This window comes from Poecilia latipinna, unplaced genomic scaffold (genome assembly GCF_001443285.1).
Source record: "Poecilia latipinna isolate Pla-1442-1.1 unplaced genomic scaffold, P_latipinna-1.0 Scaffold2323, whole genome shotgun sequence".
Taxonomy (NCBI): domain Eukaryota; kingdom Metazoa; phylum Chordata; class Actinopteri; order Cyprinodontiformes; family Poeciliidae; genus Poecilia; species Poecilia latipinna.
This window is the reverse complement of record NW_015114939.1, coordinates 801-25,164: the sequence shown is the minus strand read 5'-3', so window position 1 is coordinate 25,164 and position 24,364 is coordinate 801. Positions and strand designations below refer to the sequence as shown.

Here is a 24,364-nt window from a genome sequence, read left to right as displayed (position 1 = left end):
AAGGTCAAAAACAGAGATATATGGAAGCGCATTGCTTTTTTCCCCTGCGTGATAGCATTGCGCTTCCGTACAATGCGCTTCCGTAGAATTAAACTGTGACATTAGATTTCCTGCCTTTTTAGTGTGTGAATATCTTAAACTTCACTTTATTCTTCAGGATCATAACAGGTTCACTGTGCAGAGACTTCCTGCAGCCTGCAGGGGGCAGAAGAGCAGAGTTTATATCCATAGAAACAGTAATCGTCGTCATTGTCATAATTTTATTGTCTCGGATTATCAACTTCACCACCGAAGTTTGAACAAATTACAAGTTACATGTTTCAGATCAGCCATAATATTATGACCATTAATGTTTAGCAGATTTATTCCTTCCCACTAAACTGATAACTTGAGAGGGAGAAACATAAAAAATATCATCCCAGTTTACGGACAACAAAGTCAATAAAGTCAAAAGGTGTGTGTGACCAACGTGGTCTTCACTTGTTTTGTCTGTCAACATTCAATAAAAAAAGATACATAAAAATCTATAAAATATTCGGTCTATAATTATTATGGTATTGACCAAAGATAAATAACTTGAGCAACGCTTACTGACCTACAAAAAAATTGTAGTCGGATTTTATGTCAGAAAAAATGTTATGCAATTCATGTAAATATCTGGTTTATATATGTACATGTTTGAGTTGAAATTAATTTTTTCTGTTATTATAGTTTTTATTTACAGTAAAAGAGGCTCATCACAGTATATAATATAATATAATATAATATAATATAATATAATATAATATAATATAATATATGCTGCTCAAAAAAATAAAGGGAACATTTCACTTTAATTTTGTGTGTGGCTCCAAATCCAGGCCTCCATTGGTTAATAAATTTGATTTCCATTGATGATTTTTGTGTGATTTTGTTGTCAGCACATTCAACTTTGTACAGAACAAAGTATTCAATGAGAATATTTCATTCATTCAGATCTAGGATGTGTTATTTGAGTGTTCCCTTTATTTTTTTGAGCAGTGTATAATATGTGTTTGTAACTCCGCCCTCTCCAGATTTCGGTCACATGACTTCGGGGAGGTTTGGGCGGAGGTATCGAGCGCTCCTTTCCTCAGCACCAGCAGCAGCAGCTAGCTCTGGTACCTCCAACGGGTTTATTTACGGTTCTGCCCGATGATTCTGCGGTGGTGTCATTAAGTTCTGACACATGCCGGACATCGGAACCTGTCCCAGCTGTCTGTAACCGGACTCCCAGCTCGGCAGGAAGCTCGGATCTGTTTGGTTTGTTGTGTTGTGTTAGCCGGAAAAAAGCTAACGGACGGTTTAACCATTCGGAGCTCTGCCGAACCGAACTGGACCCAACTTGCTGAATGGACCGAAGCTGGAGGAAACTGGAGGAACCGAACTACACGATGAGCTAACTTGTAGGAAGCGGGCCCGAACACCAGAACGAGTCCCCGCTCTCCCATGATCACCATGGAGCCGACCCTCCAACCGAGCCTGCAGCCGAACCTCCAGGAGAACTCCTACAAGAGTGAGTATCTTCAGCCCCTGTGGGTCGTGTCCTGTTGATGCACCCGTGACCTTTGACCTCTGACCTACAGTGACGGAGGAGGACGTGAAGAGGCTGATCCAATTCCGGGCCTCCAACGAGGTTCTGTTCACTGGGAAGAGGAATTCGGCTAAGATAGCCTGGAGGTGAGGAGGTCTCAGCATGGTCTGGGCCGAGTCAGGGTTGGTTCTGTGGTCCAGATCAGGGTCCTAGCCTGGTTCTGTTGAAGACACCAGACACACACCTGCAGTTTTTGTTAAAGTTTCATCTGTTTTTTTTTTTTAATTGAGAAAAACTGATTTGGAAAAACGTTTCTTTGCCTGATTTTGTTATTTTTTTGTTACTAAAATTAATTGTCGTCATTTTCGTCCTTTAAAATACAAAAATTTCCACTTAGCTTTATACTTTGGTTCATCTGATGATGTCATTTTTGTTTGGATCATTTATTTAGTACTTGAGTTGATTTTTTACCAAATACTTTTTATTTTTACTTGAGTAAAAATATGTAAGTCGTGCTGCTCTTACTGGAGTCTAATTTTTGGAAACTCTGCCCACATCTGGTAATAAATCAGATTAAAACCAGAGACTCCTGGTGTAGAACAAATGAATCCAGAGTTTTGGCCTCGTTTTAAATCATCTCGTTGGACGTCTGCTGCCCGTTTCATCATTCTCCACACATGGAGTCTATAAACTCTACATTCTTGGGTTATCTCTGTCTCAGATGTTGTCCTCTGTCGCTCCTCAGCACCATCCTGAAGGGTTTGGGTCTGGAGGGGAAGCTGACGGCTGACCAGATCGCCAAGAAATGGGACAACCTGCGGACCAAATATAAGGTGAGTTCAGGTTACAGAGGGATGATCGGCAATTTATAAACTGTTTTTCACATCACCACAAACTGCTGTTCAAGATAAAACATAAAACAATTACATTTAAAGAAAAGTGCATGAGTAAGATAATTGGGTCTGTAATGATCAATTGAATTAATCAAGAGAAATCAGTTATTCAAATGATCGTCAACTTATTTAGTAATTGATTAATATAGATATAACTAGAGTATATAGACTCGAAAAAGGCCATTTGCTGAAAGAACAGCACATTCAGAGTAGTAATTTAACCAAAACTGTGCAAAAAAAAATTACAGTTTACATTTAAGACAAAAAAATAAACACCTTTGTGTGTAAAAATGTTCTACAAAATTCTGTAAAAACAAAACTAATCTCATGTTATCTTTCAGCTGCAGATGCATCATTTGCCACAAATCATTTTATTGCATTTAGGAAATAAAATGTTTATTTTCTTATGTAAAAGATTAATTAAAATATTTGTAATATAAAATATATTTCTAATATTGTATAAAGTAAGCATAAGGGGTTAAAAGAAAAATCTGAGAAATGTGCCAGGTTTATTCTTTCCCGATTAAATCGTTTAGAATAATTATTTCATGAAGTAATCTTTAGTTGCAATCCTAATTTATAACAGGAATCACTGATGTGAAAATTTGGACTGATATCAATATATTATGACCGATAACTGATATTTGTTGGTATATGTTTATACACTGATTAATCAACAAAATAATCAACAAAATAGTCAATTAGTAAAATAATCAGTTACAGCTCTAAAGATAATAGATATTGACATTAATAATGGCAAATTAAATAGATGCATCTGGATTTATTTTAAAACAAAAAGAGCAGCTGTGGAGGAAAGTTGTCCTGCAGCCTTTTGGCCACAACTTGAAGACTTTTATCTTTTTTAGTTTTCTGGTTCAGGAAAAAAATAACAAATTCAGAATTTTAGCACAAACAGAACAAAACCTATTTTTAGACAGATAAACTGGACCCAACCGGTCACTGCTTTATATGAAAGGTCTGATCTTTTAAAGTGAATTCTAAGCCCAGTAGGAGGACATAGTGATTAATATAAAACTGGTTTGTTTCAGGGTCAAACCTGAACATTACGGTTTGATTTCTTCAGGTTTAACTCACCGTCCCAGAAGATTTTGGTTGATTTTAGCCAGAAAAAAAGCTGGTTTTTCACAACATTTTGTTATTTTTGTGTCACATGTTGAACTCAACATGTTTAATGTTCAGGGTTCCTACCCAGTCAGGATAAGTGTAGGAAAAGACACTCAGTACCAGACTGCCATTGTCTAAAGGGGGCAGGGAATGCTGTGTCACTGCTTCCTTCCTTCCTGCCTCGTATCCTGTGACCTGTCTTTCCTTTCTTTCTTCCTTCCTCTCTCATGTCCCTTTGTCCCCGTCTTACATTCTTGTTGCCTTTTTCCCTCCATGTGACCTTCCTTTCTTCTTTTTTGTCTCTGATTTTTTGCGTTCTACTTCCATTCCTGCGATACTTCCCTCTTTCCTGATTTTCTTCTTTCTTTTCTTGTGCCTTTTCCATCTCTGTTCTTTCCCTGTCAGCTCTTCCATCTGTGTTGATCTGACTCTGAATCAGGAAGGAAAGCACATTTCTGCACCTATGGCGTGCTAAAAAACAGATTCAAACTTAAGTTCACTTTAACTGGTTGATAAAGGTGTTAGATTATAAATATAAACCATAGTTTTATAAAAAAAAAACTGGAAGTGGAACAAGTAAGACATTTGTCTGACCTTGATGAACTCTATTTTACTTTACTTCCTTCTCTCCTGTCTGTCTTTTTTTCTTTCCTTATGTCCTTCCTTATTTAGTTTTTGTGTAAATTATCTAGCTATGTTTTAAATTTTTCTAATATTTTTGCTTCTGTTTTACTGAATCCAGTGATCAATTTAGATAACTTTTCAAAACACACATACAGCTAGATATGTAAAAATGGTGAAGGATGTGAATAAAATACTGAATAATATCGACTAGTTATCAGAATACAGGATGAAAATAGGAAAGTACCCAGTATTGAGCCATGGGGAACCCCAATAATTTAAATTGTGTTAACAAATGGAGCAGTTTTAGCATTTACAGAATAATTACTAACAGCAGCTGCTACATTAATAAGGATTTTGATGGGTTCTTTTATCTTTTTGGGTCTTTTTTTAATCAACTCCTCTAAATATTCCTGCATTAAACCCTCTGCTGTAACAGCTGGATCTCTCACAGAACCAGCCCTGCTGTGAGGACGCAGTCAGACTATAAACCAGCTTTAGCTCATCATTTATTTATCCCTCCTTCAGATGTTTGAGTTCTGTTTGTGTAGCTCAGCAGGACGGGATGTGATCAGGGAATCTGCACCACACAACACCGAGCTGCAGGGGTTTTTAATAACACAGCAGTGGAGTTGGTTCTGGGTTTGCTTCATCTGATGCTGCAGCCTTTTTAAAGCTCTGGTGTTAGGATTCAGCTGAACTTCTGCAGGAGTTCATAAAGAAAAATAGAAATTGAGAGTAATTTCAATAAAAAAATGAGAACACTGTTTTCTTTACCAATTCAAAACTTTGGTGAAAATCTCCTACATCTTTCCAGATATCTGGATTATTTAGGGTGCATTCACACCTGTCATGTTTAGTCCGCTTTAATCCAACTCTACTTCATTTGTCTAGAAAGTCAGGTTTGTTTGGGGAAGCAATTGAATCAAAAAAGTGAACTCTGGTCTGCCTAAAAACCTCGGTCTTGGTTTTGATTAAGTGAATTCTGGTACAAATGCATATGTGGATGTCAAACTGACTGGAAACTGCTACAAAAGTAGGAAGTTGACTCAAACACAAGGCATTCTGGGTAAATATGACCAAAACAAAAGCGAGAGTGCTGTTAAAATCTGATGCTACTCTAGGTCTGGACAATAAATCAATAACGACTGGACATATATCAATAGATAACATGTCCAACAGAATATTCAATAATTTCACTGAACTCAGAATCACAAAGCATTCTGGGGGATGTAGGCGGAGGAAAGACTTTAGCCACTTAAACTTTCATGGTTAGCTAAGATAGATTTGTGGAATCAACTAACTCTCTCAGTCTTTGGTTACCTAGCAACTCTCTCAGTCTTTGGTTACCTAGCAACACCCTGTTGAGTAACTTGTGCAGCAGCAGTTTCAAGTTTCACCACTGTGCCTCAAAACTACTTAAAAATAAAAGACACAAAGGCGTGGAACGAAAACTGTGGATAAAACAGGAAAGGTCAAGCCAACAGTTTGGAAATTTTTCAGAAATTTAAAACAAAAAACTAATCAATAACTAAAAATATCGACTGACATGAAAGGTTTACGTCATGACGCGTTTTTCAGCCGTATCATCCAAACCTACTCTACTCTGTTCTGGTTTACATTTCGTGAAGAAGGGAGTGTCGCTAAGGCGAACCACAGCTCTTGTGGTTCCATGGGGCCGGGTGGAACCGGTCGCAAGTTGTAATGTGAACACGCTCGGAACCGTTCCGTTCCGTGCAGTGCGAAAGCGCCTTAAGTGTCTTCTTCAGATGTTTTTGTGTCGTTTCCTTCAGTGGTTCTTGGTGCAGCGCCCCCACAGGCGAGGAGAGGAACATGTTTTTCAATTAGTTTGGATTGTTTGGCCCAGTGCAATGTGAAAGGGAATTACAGTAGCTGAAAATGTAGCAAATGTTGCAGTTTTGGTCCAGTCAGGTGTGAAACCCCCCTGACTGCTTCTACCAGCTAGTGAAGTTCACATCTGAGCCTGCTGGGGTCACTGTGCTCCTCTTTCAGGACCTGAAACAGCCCTACCAGGGCCAGGAGCACCTTGGGGTCGTGGTGGAGTCTTGGCCCTGGTTCCACATCATGGACGAAGCGATGCAGGGCCGCCTGTTTAACAGCAGCCTGGTTCTGAGTCCGGACAGTTCTGGCAACACAGCCCACCCCACCGACTGCCAGCCCTGCCAGAACCAGGAGAACACGGACATCCTGGAGTTCCTCATCAAGACGGAGATGGACGAGACGGTGACGGGCGAGCCGGTGGAGGAAGACGAGCCGGTCCATGCCGAGGTCCCGCCCACCGGAGGCGTTCCCATGGGATGGCGGAGGATGACAGAGTGCACGTATAAAAGTAGGTGAACCTTCCTGAGATCATTACATCAAAGTAATGATTTGGAAAACTTCTACTTTTAGAAATATTTGTACTTGAGTTGTTTTATTATGAAGTATTGCTACTCTTACTTGAGTAAAATGTCTGGATGGATTCTCTGCCCTCTTGAGCAACTTCACTGAATGAAAAACAAGTTTTAGTCAAAATTCAGACACACAAACCTGCAGTTTTTGTTCAAGTTTTATATTGAAAGAAACTGATTTGGAAAAATGTTTCTTTTGCTTGATTTTGTTACAAACATCTTTCAGGAATGAAAATCTAACAGTAACATAGAAATGAACTTGACTCTAGCTGGATTTCCATTCACCATAAAATTGTGAAAAAAAAAAAAACTTAATAGAAACACGGCAGTTTGACAAAAGGTTTTTCTCTTGGATGAGGTGGTTTTTCAGCTGTTTTAAAATTATGTAAATTTAATAAAATTGCTATGGAAACACTTTACCAGTCATGTGATGAACAACTTTCTGTTACTACTGGTGGAAAAGGCGGAGACGACAGGAGCTGGTTGGAGGATGATGGTGCAGCATGTCTTTTTTTTTTATTTTTATGACTTATTACATGAACAAACTTACTCATGTGATTTTATTTAATTGCGTTTCTTACTAACTGGAAACAGAAAAACAGAATTGTGAATTGTGTTTTGTAGACATTAGCATATCATCATAGTTTTGTGCCCATTGTAATGGAAACCTGATTCTTCTGTCCAACAGTGACCGAGGCCGAAACCGAGAGGATGATCAAACTCCGAGCTGCAAACGAAGCGCTGTTCACGGGCAGAAAACACTCGGCCAAGCCAGCCTGGAGGTGAGATTCCCTCACGTTATATTATAACTACCTAAGTTAGAAATGAAAACGTTCTCTTTGTTTTCCTCAGAGCCATCCTGTTTGAGCTCGGTCTGCAGGGGCGGCTGACCACAGAGCAGCTGGCCAAGAAGTGGGACAACCTGAAGAGGAGGTATAAGGTACATAAACCGCCTGAACCCCCAGAATGCCCTGCAGCGATGCTGTACGGAGAGAAATCTGCTCCAATATTACTGCAAGCAAAGAACATGCTTCAAAAATAAAAACTGGGGATGCACCAATATGGAAATTGCTGTTAGAGCCGGTAACAGATATGACCAAACAAATACATGTCCAGCCTCCTCCACTTCCCCCCACAGAGGCAAACGGCAACAAGATGAACATAAATACTATCTGCTATTAGTAGAACAGTTTTATTTATCAAACTGATACAAATATGTAAAAAAAAACAAAAAAAAAACTTGTCCAATATTGTACATTATCTAAAAAAAAAAATTAAAATAATTTCCAAACTGAATCACTGAAAACTGTTTGCGTCTCCTCCAGGAGCTGAAGTTTCCGTCCCGCGGAGTGGAGGCCAACCCAAACTCCTGGCCCTGGTTCTACCGGATGAACGACGCCATGGAGGGCCGACTGGCCAACGCCGCGCCCATCCTCGCTCCCATCGTGGAGGATGGAGACGAGGAGTGCGAGACTCTTTTACCGACGCCGAAGAAACGGGCGCGGCGAAGCCGGGGAGGGATGGCCGAGTTCCTGACGGAGTCTGAGATGGATCTGTTGGTCGATAACGAAGAGAAGATCGGATCGTCGGCTCTGGGTGATCTGCACCGGATCACAGAGTTCACCTACAAACGTAAGAGACCGGAAACAGGAAGGTGTTGTTGTTCTACTTCTCTGTGATGAGTTCTCTCAGATTAATGTGCCGGTGAAACTTAAATGTCCACAGTAACAGAAGAAGACACGAGGCGACTGATTGAGCTGCGAGCTGCTAATGAGGCTCTGTTCACCGGCAGGAGGAACACGGCAAAACCCGCCTGGAGGTCAGGAATATCAACACCGACGTCACTGACGGAGACCAGGGGTCCCTTAGAAAACAGGATTATTTTATTATGTTGTGTTTAATTGATTTAACTGCGACATTTAATTGACCATCCTTCCAGTACAGCAAGAATGTGGTAAAAAAATATCAATACAACTGAAATAAAGGACATTTTGTCTGCAAATCAATTAAACACAATATCAATAATCCTATTTTATCAGTGATGGAGCCCTGGTCTCCATCACAATCACAGTTAATATTCATGATTCCAGCTAAGCTTCCTGTTTAAAAAGGTTCTGGTTCTGATTCAGGGGGATTGTGAAGGAAATGGGTCTGACTGGGAGGATAACTCCAGACCAGGTGGCCAAGAAATGGGACAACCTGAAGACTAAATTCAAGGTTTGTTCTAAAGTATCAACTGTTTTACTGTGAAAAATTTCTTTTTTTTCCCTCAAATTCACAAGAAACCTCATAAAGTTAGTAAGTTTATTTATCTGACACAGAAATTAACAATTAAAACATGATTAAAAATGTCAAGGAAAAACTAAATAGCACAGATAATTAAGGCTGAAATGATTAATCATGAAAGTTGATTATTTAAATAATCATCAACTAGTTTAGTTATCAATAATCATTATTATGACTCTATGAGCCTATTATGACCGACGTATCTGCACTGCAAAAACATAAAATCTTACCAATTAATTTTGGCTTTATATATAATGCAAACATCTTAGTTCACTTGAAATAAGGCAAAACTAACAAACAAGTAACTTTTCAGAAACATATAGGAGTTTGTTTTAAGTAAAATTTTCCCATGTTATAAGTGAAATAATCTAGTACTTTTTCACCAACTTTAAGGAATTATTGACCCAAACAAGCTCTTCTTTGTTGTTGAAAAGTTACTTGTAAGTTAGTTTTGTCTTACTTGGTAATATTTTGTGTTTTTCCAGTGTGTTTCTTATAATTACTCCCAGCTTCTCTGGAAACTGTTGCGAAGGTCATTAAATGATAAATTGTGTAAATTTATCAGAATGAATCCGTCTCTTTGGCGCTGCTGGTTCTGAATCTTGTGTCCTGCCTGTGAAGGACCTGAAGTTTCCTCCTCGCGGTATGGAGGCCCAGACCAACCCGGCCTCCTGGCCCTGGTTCCAGCTGATGAGCGACGCTCTGGAGGGCCGGCTGGCCGATAAAGCCCCCAGAGTGACGCCGGTGTGGACCAGCGAGGAGGACGCCGTGTTCGGGTCGTCTCCGCCCCCCGACTGCCTGATGGGGGAGCGGAGCGGCATGTCGGAGCTGGACAGCATGGCGGGCGGAGACCACGGCGAGGCCGACGCCGCCGTCACCTACATCGACGCCAGCGGAGAGGAGTGCGCCACGCCGTCAGAGCTCTCCTACAAAAGTAAGTACAAGTACTTTCCTGGACAAACTAAAAAGTCAAAACCAACACAGAGTCCACACTCTATGATTTTCTTCATCGTTGTGTCTTTACTGTTAATCAATAGGCCTGTCAGGATAACACGTTTTGTTGGACAATAAATTGTCCCAGAAGTTATTGTGATAAATATAATAATATTGTTGTTTTGAGACCATTTTAATGTAATGTCATGATAATGGAATAATAATGCAAGAACACATTCTCAGAGATAATTAAACATTAACTTTTAATGAATATTTAACATTGGAACTGAAAGACATTTTTTATTACCCAAAATAAAATCAACAAAACAGCAGAAACAATAAATAAAATGAATTATGATATTGCTGTAAACCAATTTGTCCTTCAAGCTAAGGGCTTGTTGAGACCAAAACATCAGATTGAAGACATTTGTCATATGGTTTTAGAGAAAAATAGTAAATCCTGCAAATGGAAATTGAGCTTATTTTAATGTATCATTCTATTAATCGATTATTTAATTTTGTCTGTACATTACACAACTTTGCATAGCTTCTATTAAGGTAACCTAAAGAGCATGTGTTTTACAAAAATTTAATAATTTCCACTAATTTTAAAATATTCTTTTGTTAAGAATGAAATCATTTTATTTGTAAATATTACAGTACCACATTGCATCAACAGGGGGCGCAAATGTTTAATTTATTACTATTAATCTGAACTACTAAGATATTCTTAATCAAAATCAACTATTTAGCTTAAAATCTTATTCACGTTAGAATATAGCTTAGCAGGAAGTCAAGATTTAATATTTATTTCATAAACTGGCCAATGTTCCGGTTTATCTGCACTATCTTGGTCCGGTTTGTTTTGGATTTCTTATTAACTCTAAAACTTACTGAGACCAAATCAGTCTATATTCAAAACCCCTTCGATGGAGCTGCAGGAAATGTTTTCTCTGCTGTAATGATGTGGACACAAGCTGCTTATCTGATCTGAACTCATCCTGAATCCGTCTCATCTGTTTGTTCGGGAAGAAGGAAAATATGGGTCGCTGCTTCAAAACCTCCAAAATACGGGACACATCCACCACAGCACCAGGCTTAACAATGATAATGTGTTATTGTGATGTCAATGCACAACATTTTTATTTCACCAACATTTGAGTTGTATTCACCTGAACAAGATTTAATTTGATTCTGCTCTTTCCAGAGGTGAAGTATCCAAAAACTTTTACTCAAGTAAGAGTAAAAAGTAGCTGCCCAAAGAAATATTCAAGACTAAAAAGTATCTGATAAAAAGTCGACTCAAGTAGTGAGTAATTGATCAAAACATTAACCATTTAATCTTTTAAAAATTACATCATCAAATGGACCAAAATGTAAAGTTATGTGGAAATTTTGGGTATTTTATGAACCAAAATGAAAATAATTCATATAAATTGCGTAATTAGAAAAATAACAAAAGCAGACAAAAGAAAAAAAAATTGTTCAATATAAAGTTTATGAAACTTAGACAAAAATCTGCAGGTGTGTGTCTGGTGAATTATTTGTTTAAACAAAGTTAAAACAGTGAGGTTACCTCATAAGAAAATCACACAAGTAAAAGTAAATAATACAGTGTAGTAAAGTACTCCAAAATGTACATTTTTTAAAAAACTAAATAAAAAAATAAAAAATGTTACTTTAGTAAATGTAACTAGTTGCTGCCACCTCTGGTTATTTCCATGTGACATGACAGATTAAAAAGAAGAATTTAATCAACATAATATTTTAATTTATTTCTCACTTAAATCTTTTCTTTGTTCATTTATCCATATAAGCCTATAAAATACATTTTTCGAAGTCGCTGCGACTTTTGACGGATTACAGACGAAAAACAGTTGCGCCACAATTTCTACGTTGACATGATATTTTATCATGTAAGGGGAGGGAGTGCCATCTAGTGTTTGTAAATATAAATTGCAGGCTAAAGTCAACATCGGGCTACTGTGGACCATTGGCAACGGTATCAGTGATTCAGAGGTAAAACGAACCCAGACTCACCAGAGATCAGGGATCTTGCAGATAAACAGCGAGTAATTTCCAGAAACGCGTGACTGCAGCGGGTCTCTGCTGTGTCTGCTTCCCAGTGAGCGACCAGGACACCAGGAGGATGATCAAACTCCGAGCTTCCAACGAGATGCTCTTCACCGGGAGGAGGAACGCTGCCAAAGCTGCCTGGAGGTGAGGAGGAGATGCTTTCGGCTGCAAAAAATTAACGATTAGTGGTTCGTTAGATTAAAACTGGTTCCAGTCGGTTAGTTAATAACGTCCGCTTAGAACTTTTAGTGTTGTAGTTTCGTCGTCATCCAGCAGAGGGCGCCGCTGGTCATCCTTAGTAAGTAGAGCCGTTGATATAAAAACAAAAATGGCGGAGGTTTCCAGAATGGGTAAAGAGAAACAAACATTATCCGATTTGGGAAGCAAAATGCACTTTGCGCGATGACAGAAAAGCGGTGGGTATAATGTAGAAAAAAATAATAAAGCAAAATATAAAAAAAAACATAAGGACGGTTGATTTTGATGGCTGTCTGAGGTAATGCGCTTCAGGGAGCGAAGTTTTAACATTCCTTCAAGGCGGTATTTCTGCATTTCTTTCTTTTCATGGGTATTTAAGTTTTTCACATTTTATTCATTTTATCTTTTATATTTTTATTCATCATTAAAGAGGTTCCTGTTTTATATTTTGTTCAATATGTATGTTTAATAATGTGAGAAAACCACAATTTTCTGTTTATCCAGTCAGTATTTAATACAGCTGACACAAAAACGTTTAATTCAGCCCTTATAAATTAGCCCTTTTATGTGATGGATAGACAGCTGGCCCTCTTGAAAGAAGAGAAAACTCAGGAAGCTCAGTCAACTTTAGATTAACTCATTAATGCACAACTTGCATCTGTTGATGACGTATGACCTGCTTCCTCAGAGCCATCTTGAAGGAGCTCGGCCTGCAGGGAAAAGTCTCCACCTACCAGATGGCAAAGAAGTGGGACAATCTAAAGAGGAGGTACAAGGTGAGACATTCCCACCATCCTATCAATGCTTTCATGATTCCTGCTCCAATTTCACAGGGAATGGCGAGGCTTAGTCCACCCATAGCTGGATGTCTTTGGAAATTAATACATTTTTATGTATTATGGCATTTCATCCTCATGAAAACTGACAATTTTTTTAAACACTAAAAGTCATTATTTATAGAAACTCTCATTAATAAAATGCAAAGATATATCCATATTGGCTTTGACAAGATTCCCAGTCAACATTGTCTTGTGTTTTATTAATTTGGGGAGTTCTGGTTAGAACATATTTATAAACAAAAGAGTTTATTTAATCTGAAATGCAAAATATGTATATTTTTGTACAGCTGTAGCTAAATCTTTGCTCTGAGTGTGTTGCTTCAGCAAATGGCTTTTTTCGAATTTGTATACTCCAGTTTTTGACTATTCAATTACTAAATTAGTTGATTATTTCAATAATCATGATTTATTCAATTAATCGTTTGAACCCCATTTCTGTTGTGATACAGGTCTTAAAGGAGCAGTATCCTGTAAAAATCGACTTTTTTGAGCTGTACATCATGTTATAATGTTATTACCCCATCAAAACAAACCTGGAGTGTTCCTTTGAATCTTTAATGCATGTTTGAGAAATGCTTTAATCTCCATGGGAACCATTCAGCTGTGCAAAATGCGTGAGTGGACCTAGCCCTTCCTATGAGACACAGCTCCTCCTCAGAGTTGCAGTTTACAAGCATCCAAGCTCCTTGCAACTCCCTCACTCAGCTCCTTCAGACTAGCCAGCACCAATTAACAAACAGCTGGTGTAACTGTGTGTCTGCTGAGCTCATTATAGGAGCTACTTCTCAGTGAAACACTGGTAAAAACGTTGTTAAAGGGTTAATAGAGCAGTCATTTTGTGAAGAAGGAGGAGTTTCAGAAAGAGCAGAAGTTCTTAAAGAGACAGAGGCACAATTTTAAAACGTTAAGATGTGAAGTCAAATTCCTTTTAAGTCATATCTAATATAGCATTTTTCTAACAACTGAAAGTAACATAATTACTTAATTGTGCTATAAAATGGCACTATGCGCCACATAATACTGTCTCTTTAAATGTAATCCATAATGGTCTTGAACTCAATTTGGTGAAAGCTGCAGAAACCATGTCTACATTCTGTTCAGGACCTGAAGTATCCTCCTGTTGGGATGGAGAGTGCAGCTGACAGCGCCTCCTCCTGGCCGTGGTTCCACCTGATGAACGACGCCATGGAGGGCCGTCTGGCTGGTAGCGCTCCCCTCCTCACGCCTCTGACTCAGGATGACGACCATCACCCAGACCCCGCCCCCAGACACAGACTCCGCCTCCCTCCTGTGCAGCAGCCGTCCTCCTCCACAGACTTCCAGGAGCCGTGCGGCGGGTCGCTGGGAGGACTGGAGCGGGAGTGGGAGGCGGTGGAGCGGGAGCGAGCGGTGCTGGACCGGGAGCGGGAGATGGTGGAGCGGGACCGGGCGGCGGTGCAGGCGGAGCGGCTGTGGTTGGACCGGGAGCGGGCGGCCGTGGAGCAGGACCGCGCCCTGGTGGAGCAGGAGAGGGCGGCGCTGGTCCGGGACAGGGAGGCGCTGAACCAGCGAGCCCTGATGATGAACCCTGTGGGACACCTGAACAGCCTGATGTAGGCGGGATGATGTGGGGACGCAGAGCGTCATCCTGCTGTGGATCCAGACTGATGCTGCTGGGGGAAAAAGGCTGGTCCTGGCTCAGGTTCAGATCCTGGTTCTGCAGGTCCACCGGGTTTATCAGGGAGTTATATTCTCCTTCTTACTGCTCATCATCTCTGAGTCAAACTGACTCAAAACACAAAATCTTACCAAGCACGTTTGGTCTAATTCCTAGTGCAAATATCTCAGTATACTTCAAATAAGACAAAGACAACATAAATGCAACATTTCAGCAAGATATAAGAGAGTGGTGTCCAAACATTTTTTGGGCCTGCCAATATCTGCGTCCCCTGTCTATTGTACTCAGGGGCCATATTGTTTTTGTGACTTTAAATGAAAAATAATTCTGATATGAATTTTTTTTAAAAGTGCTCAGTACAACAGCATATTAAGTCCAATTCAGATAGAAAAAATGAGTACATTTTTGCCAAAAAAATAAAAAAACTGAAATTTTGAGATTAAGCTCAGAAATTTTCTAAAAAAACTTAAAAAAAAATGAAAAAGTCCAAAAATTTTGAGTTGGGGGTCCACATAAAATTATCCCAGGGACCATTGTTTAGACATCCCTTATATAGTAGCTTGTTTTAGGTCAGTCATTCTTTCATATTGATTTTAAAAAGTTATAGTTTTGCTGGCAGATTATTCCACTTTATAACGGCATCGTTTCTCCATGTTGAATATGAAACGTTTCACTTTATCAACTTAAAAGAAACTCCTCTGTCTGAAGTTACTTGCAAGTTAGTTTTGTTTTATTTCAAGTCTATTACAATATTTGCACTAGAAACTAGACAGAAATACTTTGTAAGATTTTGTATTTTTAGTGTTTTTGTTATTGTTTTTTTTATTTAAGACAGCTTTCCTGGTAAGAAACGGCGTAATCAGGTGAAACGGCGCCCTCTTTGGGTGAACTCTGGAACTGAGTTCACCCAACTCCTCATCAACTCACATCTGCATCGACTGTGTGAGTCTGTCACTGGTTAAAAGAAATAAGTTTGTTTTATTTTTATAATCTCCGATGTTCTGCTCTGTAACTTATGACCCGAGTTGAAGAAGAAGAGGAGAGATGCAGCTGTTTCCATCCTGAAGTGCTTTCACAGAAGCAGCGCCCCCTGCTGCTGGAACAGACATTTTAAAAACATTTGAATGTTTTATACCATGTTGTAAAAACTGCCTTTTAATTTTCTGTCCTGACATCTGTCTGTTCATGTGTCAAGTTTCTGTGGAGGATTAAAACTCTGAGTCTTTATCAATTTGATAATATGATCAAATCATCCACTTTGTCTTATTTGGTTTCTTATGAATTTGGTCAGGTTAGTGAATGAAATTGAGCAAAATTTTACGTTTAAACACTGCAATAAGCCTTCTAACTATCTATCTAATGTAGTTTGTGCAAGGTCAAGAATTTTGTGTTTGTCGGGCCCCAAAGCTGTAGCCCAGGGCCCCAGATCCTTCTAAATCCGGCCCTGTATACGGAGTATGACTGAAACAAATAGTAGTGATGAATTAGTTATTAGTAATCAATCAATCGTGGAGTATAAAGACTAAAGACCAATTGGTGAAAAAATCTAAGAGTAGTATACAAGTCAATTATATAAAATACATTTTGCATTTAAGAATGGATGGAAAAAAAAGAGCAAGGTTACATTCTAAAATCTATTAGGATCTTAAAAATGGATTTGAGCAAAAATATATTTAACATGATTAAATATAAGTGATAAGTTCCGTAATAAAGTAAAATAACATTTTTAAACAAAAAATATTTTATGAAATTCACAACAAATCCTTATTAGTTTATAATCCCATTTAAAAACAACTACCAGTGACTAAAATTTTTATTACACAAAGTAATAAAAAACATAAAAGTAATAATTGTTTATAGGATATTGAAGCAGCTCCGATTTAAATGTGTCATCAGCTGCCGTATTCACAAAGGTAAATGCTGTTTTCTTCTGACGGTGTTTCCCAAAGGCTGAATGTAGGTATCAAAAGAAAAGGACCTAAAACTGAGCCTTGTGAAACACCATATTTAAAAGATTCAGTGCTTACAGAAACAAACGTCTTTTTATAAGAGAATAGTCTGTTTATCAGGATGTTTAAGTCAACCGCGTCAGAATTATGCCTGATAAGTATTTTGAGTCAGGTGAAAATGAATATCTGACATGATGATGGATGAATTGAAGCTTTCACAGCCTGAAGGAAACGAGAAAAACAGGCTCAGGAAAAGACAAACGTGGATGCTGAGACACTCCCTGAGCACACCACAGGGCGGTTTGACCAGAACAATCAGCTGCAGACCCAGACGAACAACTTCTTAACAGGCCATGAACCTGAAACTTCAGGTTGACGTTCAGATCCGTTTCAAACTGAACAACCGTGTGGTTTCCTCAAACTTCAGGTCCTCTGTGGGGTTTAAACCTGCACACTGTTTGGATTAATAACAACAAAGATGGTTTACATTGATTTTGAAACAAATAACACAAAATAATCATGACTAATAAACATAAGTAAATAAAAAGGGTTATTTTTACAGTATTAAAGTGTTAAATTTTGATAGATCACTAATTATGAAAGTCAAAGAACCGATCCAAACTAAAAATAAACTCCTTCTGTAAATTAATATATAAAACTTTCCTAACTCTATAGTTGATTTGAATGTAATTATTCAGGAAACTCCTCTGGCGTCTGCAGCCGGACTGTGACACTGCAGCTGCTGATTGGCTGTTGCTAGGCAGCAGGGGGCGGAGCAAGTTCAACCTGTTCCTCCTGGATTCCACCTGAGGCCGCTCACAGTGAACGGCAGCCGGACATAAGAAACATGTTCACCTTCAGAGTCGGTCAGTTTTACCTTATTTCTTCATGATTTTGATTTATTTCTCTGCTCTGTTTGAAGGTCTGCTGGCTTACCTGTACAGGTGTTTACAGTAGAGCAAATTATCTGTACAGGTGTTTGTTGTTAGCAATAGAGAAAACATACCTGTACAGGTTTTAGTAATAGAGCAAAGTTACCTGTACAGATATTAGCTGTTATCAGTAAAGCAGAAGTATACAGGCGTTAATAATAGAGTAGAAATAATTTTATAGGTGTTAATAGTAGAGTAAATATCCTGTACAGGTGTTAGTTGTTAGTATTAGAGCAGAATTACCTGTTCAGGTGTTAATAATGCAGCTAGTTTACCTGTCCAGGTGTAGCTCGTGATTCAGGTACAATCCTGCCTCACCTGTTTAACAGTTAATATTTCAGGTATTTCTTTCCGACAGTCTGGATTTGATTCATTTCACCTGCTAAAGATTTTAATTTCCGATGTTTTAAAGTGAATCATGAACCAGAGTTTCATTTAAAATGTCTAATCTTATCTTCCTACAGTCTCAGGGAGTAAAGTTCAGATCTTTAAGAGAAAGAGGAGTGAATAAGAAGACATGCCAGTAAATCTAAAGACTAAACCAACCAGAAAGCCCGGCTTCTTGTCTCCCAGGGCTCACTGCGTTTCTTCTGTTAAAGTACATAAAGTATTTCAGTGGTTTTGCTGCTTTGTTTTTGAAACCTTCTGGATGCTGATCAGCAAATAATCTTTGTTGCATCAGCGATGGAAAGATGTTGACATCTTGTGGATCCTGATGAAGTTTTCCTCACAGCATCCAGAAGAAAACAGTTTCTAATGTTTCATTTCTGACAGAGAAAAAATGAAGATAAAACTTCAAACAATCTGGAGAGGTTTTTTTTTTTTTAATGCTGTTCTGTGTGAGAAGAGCACAAATTTGTCACAAAATGATCACAGTGTCCTTATTTCTTATCTGATTTCTAGAAAATATGTGCCTTAAATCAAAGCTGAGAAAATTACTAAGGTTAACGTAAAAATATATGTTCTACCTACATATATGTTTATAAACAGTTTGGTTTCTCTAATTTCTGTCAAAATGCAAGAAATTACTAAAAGAATTTTTCTTTTATTGGATAATTAAGTAAATTTGACAAAATTACTGTTGTATTAGTTTGTTATAGATTTTATTAAATATTTTATCCTATTTAAAGATTGTTATGAATCGAGACTTTCTATGAACTAAAGAGTCAATAAGTCCAGCTTCTGTCCTTTATTGAACTTTAAGGAATTACAATGGCTGCAATGCGCCACAACAGGAAAATGATGCTAAAAAACAAATAACAACTCAAAACGTCCTTTTTCTTGCCTAACGAAGCCCCGTTGCCGTGGCGACCAAATGAGAACAACTCCGCTAACCAGAAGAGCAGAGAAGACAGTCTGACAGCCTCATAAAAGCTCAGAACTAGCCGTAATTTTGTTGATTTCATGATCAATCTTTCTTCATACGGTCATAAAAGTTCCACCATCATTATTTCCGGTAAGAACTGGATGGTTCACATTTTTATTTCCTCATTTTGATTCATGTGAATCCTGGTGGAACAGGAAACCCAGGAAATCCCAAACAGAACCGTCCGGTAAAGTTTCAGTTTATTTCTCCTCATGTCTGTTCAGGAAGTGCTTGGCACTTATTTTACTCTATTTATTTTATTAGCTTTATTTATATCTGAACATGAAACAAAGCATAAAAATGACTCTGTCCGTACAGAGCCTCTGAGTAAACCCCTGCAGCCATCCTCTGTGTTCGATCCTCACTCTCTCTTCAAGACGCTCCTGCTTTTCCCTTATCATTAGTTATTTGCAGAAAGTCACTATTTTACATCTGATTGTAAAAATCAGTTTGAATTGTCGACTTGTGAAAATGTTTGGACAGTAATCTTGGGCCGAAGCTGATTTGTTCACAGATTATTGATGTGTTTTAACTCTAATCCAGTCAGTTTTTCTGAGTTTGTGCTGAAACTCGTTTTAAATCCTTTAATCTTTGGTATAATCCTGAAAACACTCGGAGGATTTACCTGCCGCAGACGATGATTCATCCTCTCACCTGTCTGACCTATTTGTCCTGAAAAACTCAACATTCACAGCATCACTTTTTATATTTCAGGGAAAAAAAACATTGGGAATCAATGCAACGTCATCAGATGTAAGTTTCAAACCTTTCTGATTTTATTAGTTTGATAAAACTGCAAAAACACAAAATCCCTACCAAGTTTTTTTCACTATTCTGGTGCAAACATCTTAATATACTTGAAATAAGACAAAAATAACTTATAAGTAACTTTTTGCGAGATATAGGAGCTTGTTTTAAGTAAACAATTCCTTATTATTGCTGAAAAAGATTGTTTCACTTATGGGAAAATGTCTTTTTATAAGTTAAATAATATTTTTCGTCAGTATTAAAGTATTATTGCTTAATAAAAATCCTTTATATTTTGCTAAAGACTTGTCTTATTTCTAGTGTACTAAGATACTTCCTCCAGAAGCTAAACAAACATACTTGGTAAGATTTAGTGTTTTTTGTGGTGACCGTCCCGGTTGTATCGTTCCTGCTGCAGAAATAACCTGACCGGATCAGAACCTGATCAGAAATCTTCATCCTTACTCTCCTGTTGTTTCTCTAAAGCTGATTTTTTTTCATTGATGTTTTTGTCTGTCAGGGTTTCTCCAGGCGCTGCTGTTCTTCATCCTCCTGCTGTTCATCGTCGTCATCTTCCTGAAGCTCTACAACGACCCGACCACAGGTCAGAACCTCCAGATTCTGCTGGTGGAGACCGTTTCTGTGTCACAGTGATGATGATGATGATGATGAAGTCCTGCAGACGTTCTTGTTTTCTCCATAAAAGTGACTCATTTCAGGTTTCCTGGACGATAAACTGATTTTATCAATTAATGAAATTTTTTGTTTTTGAAAATTAAATTTCTGAAAAATCTGGATTTTTTTTCACCAATGTGGTTATGTGTGATGATGTCACTGCACCCAGATCCGCCATCTTGTTTGACAAGAAGGTTTTTCATCTTCGATTTATTTGGACTTTTAATTCAGATCAACTCTACAAGGAATACTAGGGATCAAATTTTTTATTTTTTTTAATTACAAGAATAAAGTCATAATTTTACCAGAATACAGTCATAATATCAGAAAAATAAAGTAGTAATTTATGAGAACTCCAACATGAAAAATGCAAATTAAATGAGAAGTGTTGAGCATCTCGTGTAGTTATACTTTGGTATAAGTTTTACAGATAATACTCAATAGAAACACTTAATCTTTTTTCTGCTAAAATTGTTCGTGAATATTATGATCACTCTCTCATAATAAAACAAAAATCATCATATGCCTCAGTACTCTGTTGTCCAACTCACAGAAGGGATGTTTGGAGAAAAAAAAGACATTTTTTTGAAAATATTTTCTGTAATTTTTAATTTTTTTCTTTTTTTTTTTAGAAAAGAAAGCAAACAAAAACCGATTAAAATCTGGCCTGGTTTGAATAAAATCAGAGATTTTATTTTATTTTTACTGAATGGTTTCTTCTCTTGCAGATATAATTAAAAATGGTCGGATCTCCAGGATGGACGCCAACGCAGGTGAGTCTGGACCCGGTCAGAACGGACCGGATCTCCTGGGTTTGTTGGGACCTGATTTGTGTTTTTTCCTGCAGAAGGGCCATGCTTCAGGAAGAACGTCTGTCCAGCGAATCACATCGGCTTCTTCGTCCAGAGCGGAGCTGCAAACGTTGTTCCTCCAAAGATCTGCGTCAACAACAACCTGTAGGATCTCCGTTCTCTTCTTTCTGTCGGCTGTTTGTCTCTTTATAGACGTTTAATTCTGTCTGTTTGGACCTTTTCCTGGTTTTTCAGCCTGTTTTCTGTCTCTCTGGACCTTCTGCTTCATTTCAGTCATGTTGTTGATCAGATGATGTTTGTTGACTCAGCGTTTTGTTGCTTCAGGGCTTTAGGAACCGTTATGAACAACGCTGGCAGCGGCATCAACATCGTGGTGGTAAACGGTGAGTGTCTGGGATTAAATCTGGGTTTTTACATTTTAATTTAGAGAGTAATTGTAACTCATTTTGCATTTATTTAACTTAACTTGTATTTTTTATTTACTTCTAAAACTTTTTTCATCATAAAAGCAGCTGTTTTTACGATGTGCGTGTCAGGGCCATTGTAGAGAGAAACAAAAAAAGGAAAAGTAAATTTCTGCCAAAAAAAATTCAGACATTTTTCGACTAACCTCAGACATTTTCTGAATAAAAATTCGAAATTTCTGAGCTTGAAAAGTAAAAATAATTGCTTGAAAAAAAAATGTAGATAAATTTTAGAAATCTTATTGAAAATTCTTGGAAATTTCTGAGTTTCAAAAGTTTAAAATTTGCTAGAAGAAATCTGAAATTTTAAGATTTAATCTTATAAATCATTTAGGAAAAACTAAGAAATTTCAGAATTTCAAAAGTTGAACATTTTTGACAATTTTTTTTCTTCATCATTGTAATTACTCTCTTTTTCTCAACATTTTAAGTTTTAATTTTCAATTATTTAGATATTTTTCTTATGAGTTCAACATTTTCGTCATCATTTTGACTCCAATCTTAAAACAGGTGATCAACACAGGAAGAAAAATACATAAAAAATAATTATTTCACATCTTTTGTTTGTTCTCTAAGTGACCCTATATTCTGTTTCAGTTTTTCATACAAATGAGAAGCTAAATAAAATTATTTTCAGTATTTTCTAATAATAAGCGGTAACAGTAGAACCCGCCCTGAGCTCCAGGCTGATCTCACCTGGTTTGTGTCCGGCAGGTAAATCCGGAGACGTCATGAAGACGGATCACTTCAACATGTACAGCGGCAGTAAGTCGCCGTCATGAGGCCGGATTCTGTCGGATCCGAACGGATCCTGATGCTGAGGTTTGTGTTGCAGGTGTGGAGCCGCTCATCGAGTTCCTGAAGGGCGTCGAGACGGGTTCTGTGGTTCTGATGGCTGTGTACGACGAGGGATCCACAAAGTCAGTTCTCCCTGAAGACGCTTCATGTTTACGGAGAAAAACTTAAATCTCCTCCGAGGAGAAAAGATAGTTTCTCCTGAGCTTCTGAAAAAATACCAGAAATAATTTGATCCCAGATCGTTTTAACTTCATCAAAATGAAAATTTGACATGAATTTTAACTTGATCACATAAATACAGTAAAGCTGTAATCAAACTTTCTTCATAAATTTATCCACAAATCACATCAGAAATCTCATAATTAAAGATTTTTACTGTCAGATTATTTATCAGATACATAAAGAAATTTGGTTTATTTCAGAATAATGATGAATTTATTCGTTTACTTATAGTTTCCAATTATTAATTTATAAATTTTTATTTATTCACTTCTACTTATTGTTTTATCCATTTATTTCAATCATTTTATTTACCAGCAAATATTTTCCTATTTATTTATTTACATATTGATTTATTTTTAGTTTTTATTTATTACATAATTATTTGTATTCAGTCAATTTCTTTTCATATTATCTGTATTCCTCTTTACTTATTATTTTTTCACTAATATTTATTAATCAATATCATTCTTTTTTTAAATTAATATAATTAATTAATTTACTTACCAACATTTATTAATTTATTAATTAATGCATTAATTAATATATTACTGTATAACTGTTTTTATAATAAGCAATTATATACAGTTTCATATTTCAATTTATATAAATTTTTACATAAACAATAATTTTTATAAATCTTTATTTATTTATTTATTTATTTATTTATTTATTTATTTATTTATTTATTTATTCCTGTATTCCTGTATCAGACCCATCATCCAATGTTTTTGTCCCGTCAGGTTAAATGAGGAGGCCCGGACTCTGATCTCGGACCTGGGAAGCTCCACCATCCATTCCCTAGGATATCGGGATAACTGGGTGTTTGTTGGTGGGAAAGGAACGACAGGGAAAAGCAACTTTGAGAAGGTAAAGTCATCAAATTAAACTAATTTAACCCAGATTTGCTGACTAATTAATTTGCTGTGAAACTAAAATCTGATCCATTCGTGTGTTCCAGCACATGAAGAGCGACGATTCCAAAAACAAGTACGACAACTGGCCTGAGATGGTGGAGGTGGAGGGCTGCGTTCCCAAATACGTGGAATAATCCCGGAAAAATCAGCAGGAAGCTGCAGGAGGGGACTTTTAGGACTTAAACTGATCTGGATGAATCCATGAGATCCTCCACATCCTGCAGATAAACCTGGATCTGATGCTGTGACTCAGATCCAGGTTCAATTAAAATAATCCGGTCAATTTTGGGTGGAATAATGGATTTTTATTCAAGGAAAACTTTTTATTTTATTATTTTATTTTATTTTATTTTATTTTTATTTTATTTTTTTTATTTTTAGAAACGTCCCAACATCTCCACTGATTCAGGATCCTAATCCATTTGGAATAATCCTGCTGCTGCAGATGTTGAACTTCCCTCAAAGTTTAGCTTCACCTGCAGGAGCTTCTGAAGACAATTTCACCAACAAAACTTCCAGACGTCTGCAGATTAAACGCAGATTAACAGATTATTAGGGCATCATGAGGACACAGTGTTTTTATAGGAAGGGGATTTGATGAATTTTCGTTGTCAGATAGAAAAAGTGGGAAAAGGTAAAAATATTATAAATATTTCTATTAAAAGGAGACATTTAAATTCTTGTTTTTAACTTATTTTTTGTTTTTTTATTAAATAAATCCTGTTTTTACTTTATTGTCTTTGTTTTAAATTTTCATTTGAACCCAAAATAAACCAAATAAACAGAAAAAGTAGACGTTAGTTAGTTAGTTAGTTAGTTAGTTAGTTAGTTAGTTAGTTAGTTAGTTAGTGACAGACACAATAATGTGGACAAATTCCAGAATTCTTATTAAAG

The 24,364-nt window shown here is 37.3% G+C and overlaps 2 protein-coding genes and 1 long non-coding RNA gene across 3 annotated transcripts; 2 read left to right on the top strand and 1 right to left on the bottom strand.

The window, feature by feature from the left end:
- Window positions 1-1,074: 1,074 nt before the first annotated feature.
- LOC106937352 (uncharacterized) lies at window positions 1,075-15,016 on the top strand. The gene is made up of 13 exons (XM_015018802.1): window positions 1,075-1,534; window positions 1,605-1,698; window positions 2,298-2,385; window positions 6,205-6,541; window positions 7,291-7,384; window positions 7,455-7,542; window positions 7,928-8,234; window positions 8,328-8,421; window positions 8,732-8,819; window positions 9,510-9,822; window positions 11,948-12,041; window positions 12,784-12,871; window positions 14,036-15,016. Exons 1-13 carry the CDS (start codon window positions 1,468-1,470, stop codon window positions 14,528-14,530), a joined length of 2,247 nt encoding a protein of 748 aa, XP_014874288.1. The 5' UTR covers window positions 1,075-1,467; the 3' UTR covers window positions 14,531-15,016.
- LOC106937354 (uncharacterized) lies at window positions 4,964-5,833 on the bottom strand. Its single transcript, XR_001422369.1, has 2 exons — window positions 5,741-5,833; window positions 4,964-5,300 (listed from the first exon to the last, which is right to left on the bottom strand). It is a non-coding gene; the product is annotated as an uncharacterized LOC106937354 (long non-coding RNA).
- Window positions 15,017-17,299: 2,283 nt separating the features above from the next.
- On the top strand, window positions 17,300-23,753 carry LOC106937348 (protein FAM3C-like). Its single transcript, XM_015018794.1, has 10 exons — window positions 17,300-17,406; window positions 19,553-19,591; window positions 20,106-20,189; window positions 20,989-21,033; window positions 21,108-21,216; window positions 21,397-21,455; window positions 22,251-22,301; window positions 22,372-22,456; window positions 23,297-23,423; window positions 23,515-23,753. The coding sequence occupies exons 1-10, from the start codon at window positions 17,388-17,390 to the stop codon at window positions 23,602-23,604; spliced, it is 708 nt and encodes a 235-aa protein (XP_014874280.1). The 5' UTR covers window positions 17,300-17,387; the 3' UTR covers window positions 23,605-23,753.
- The last annotated feature ends 611 nt before the right edge of the window (window positions 23,754-24,364 follow it).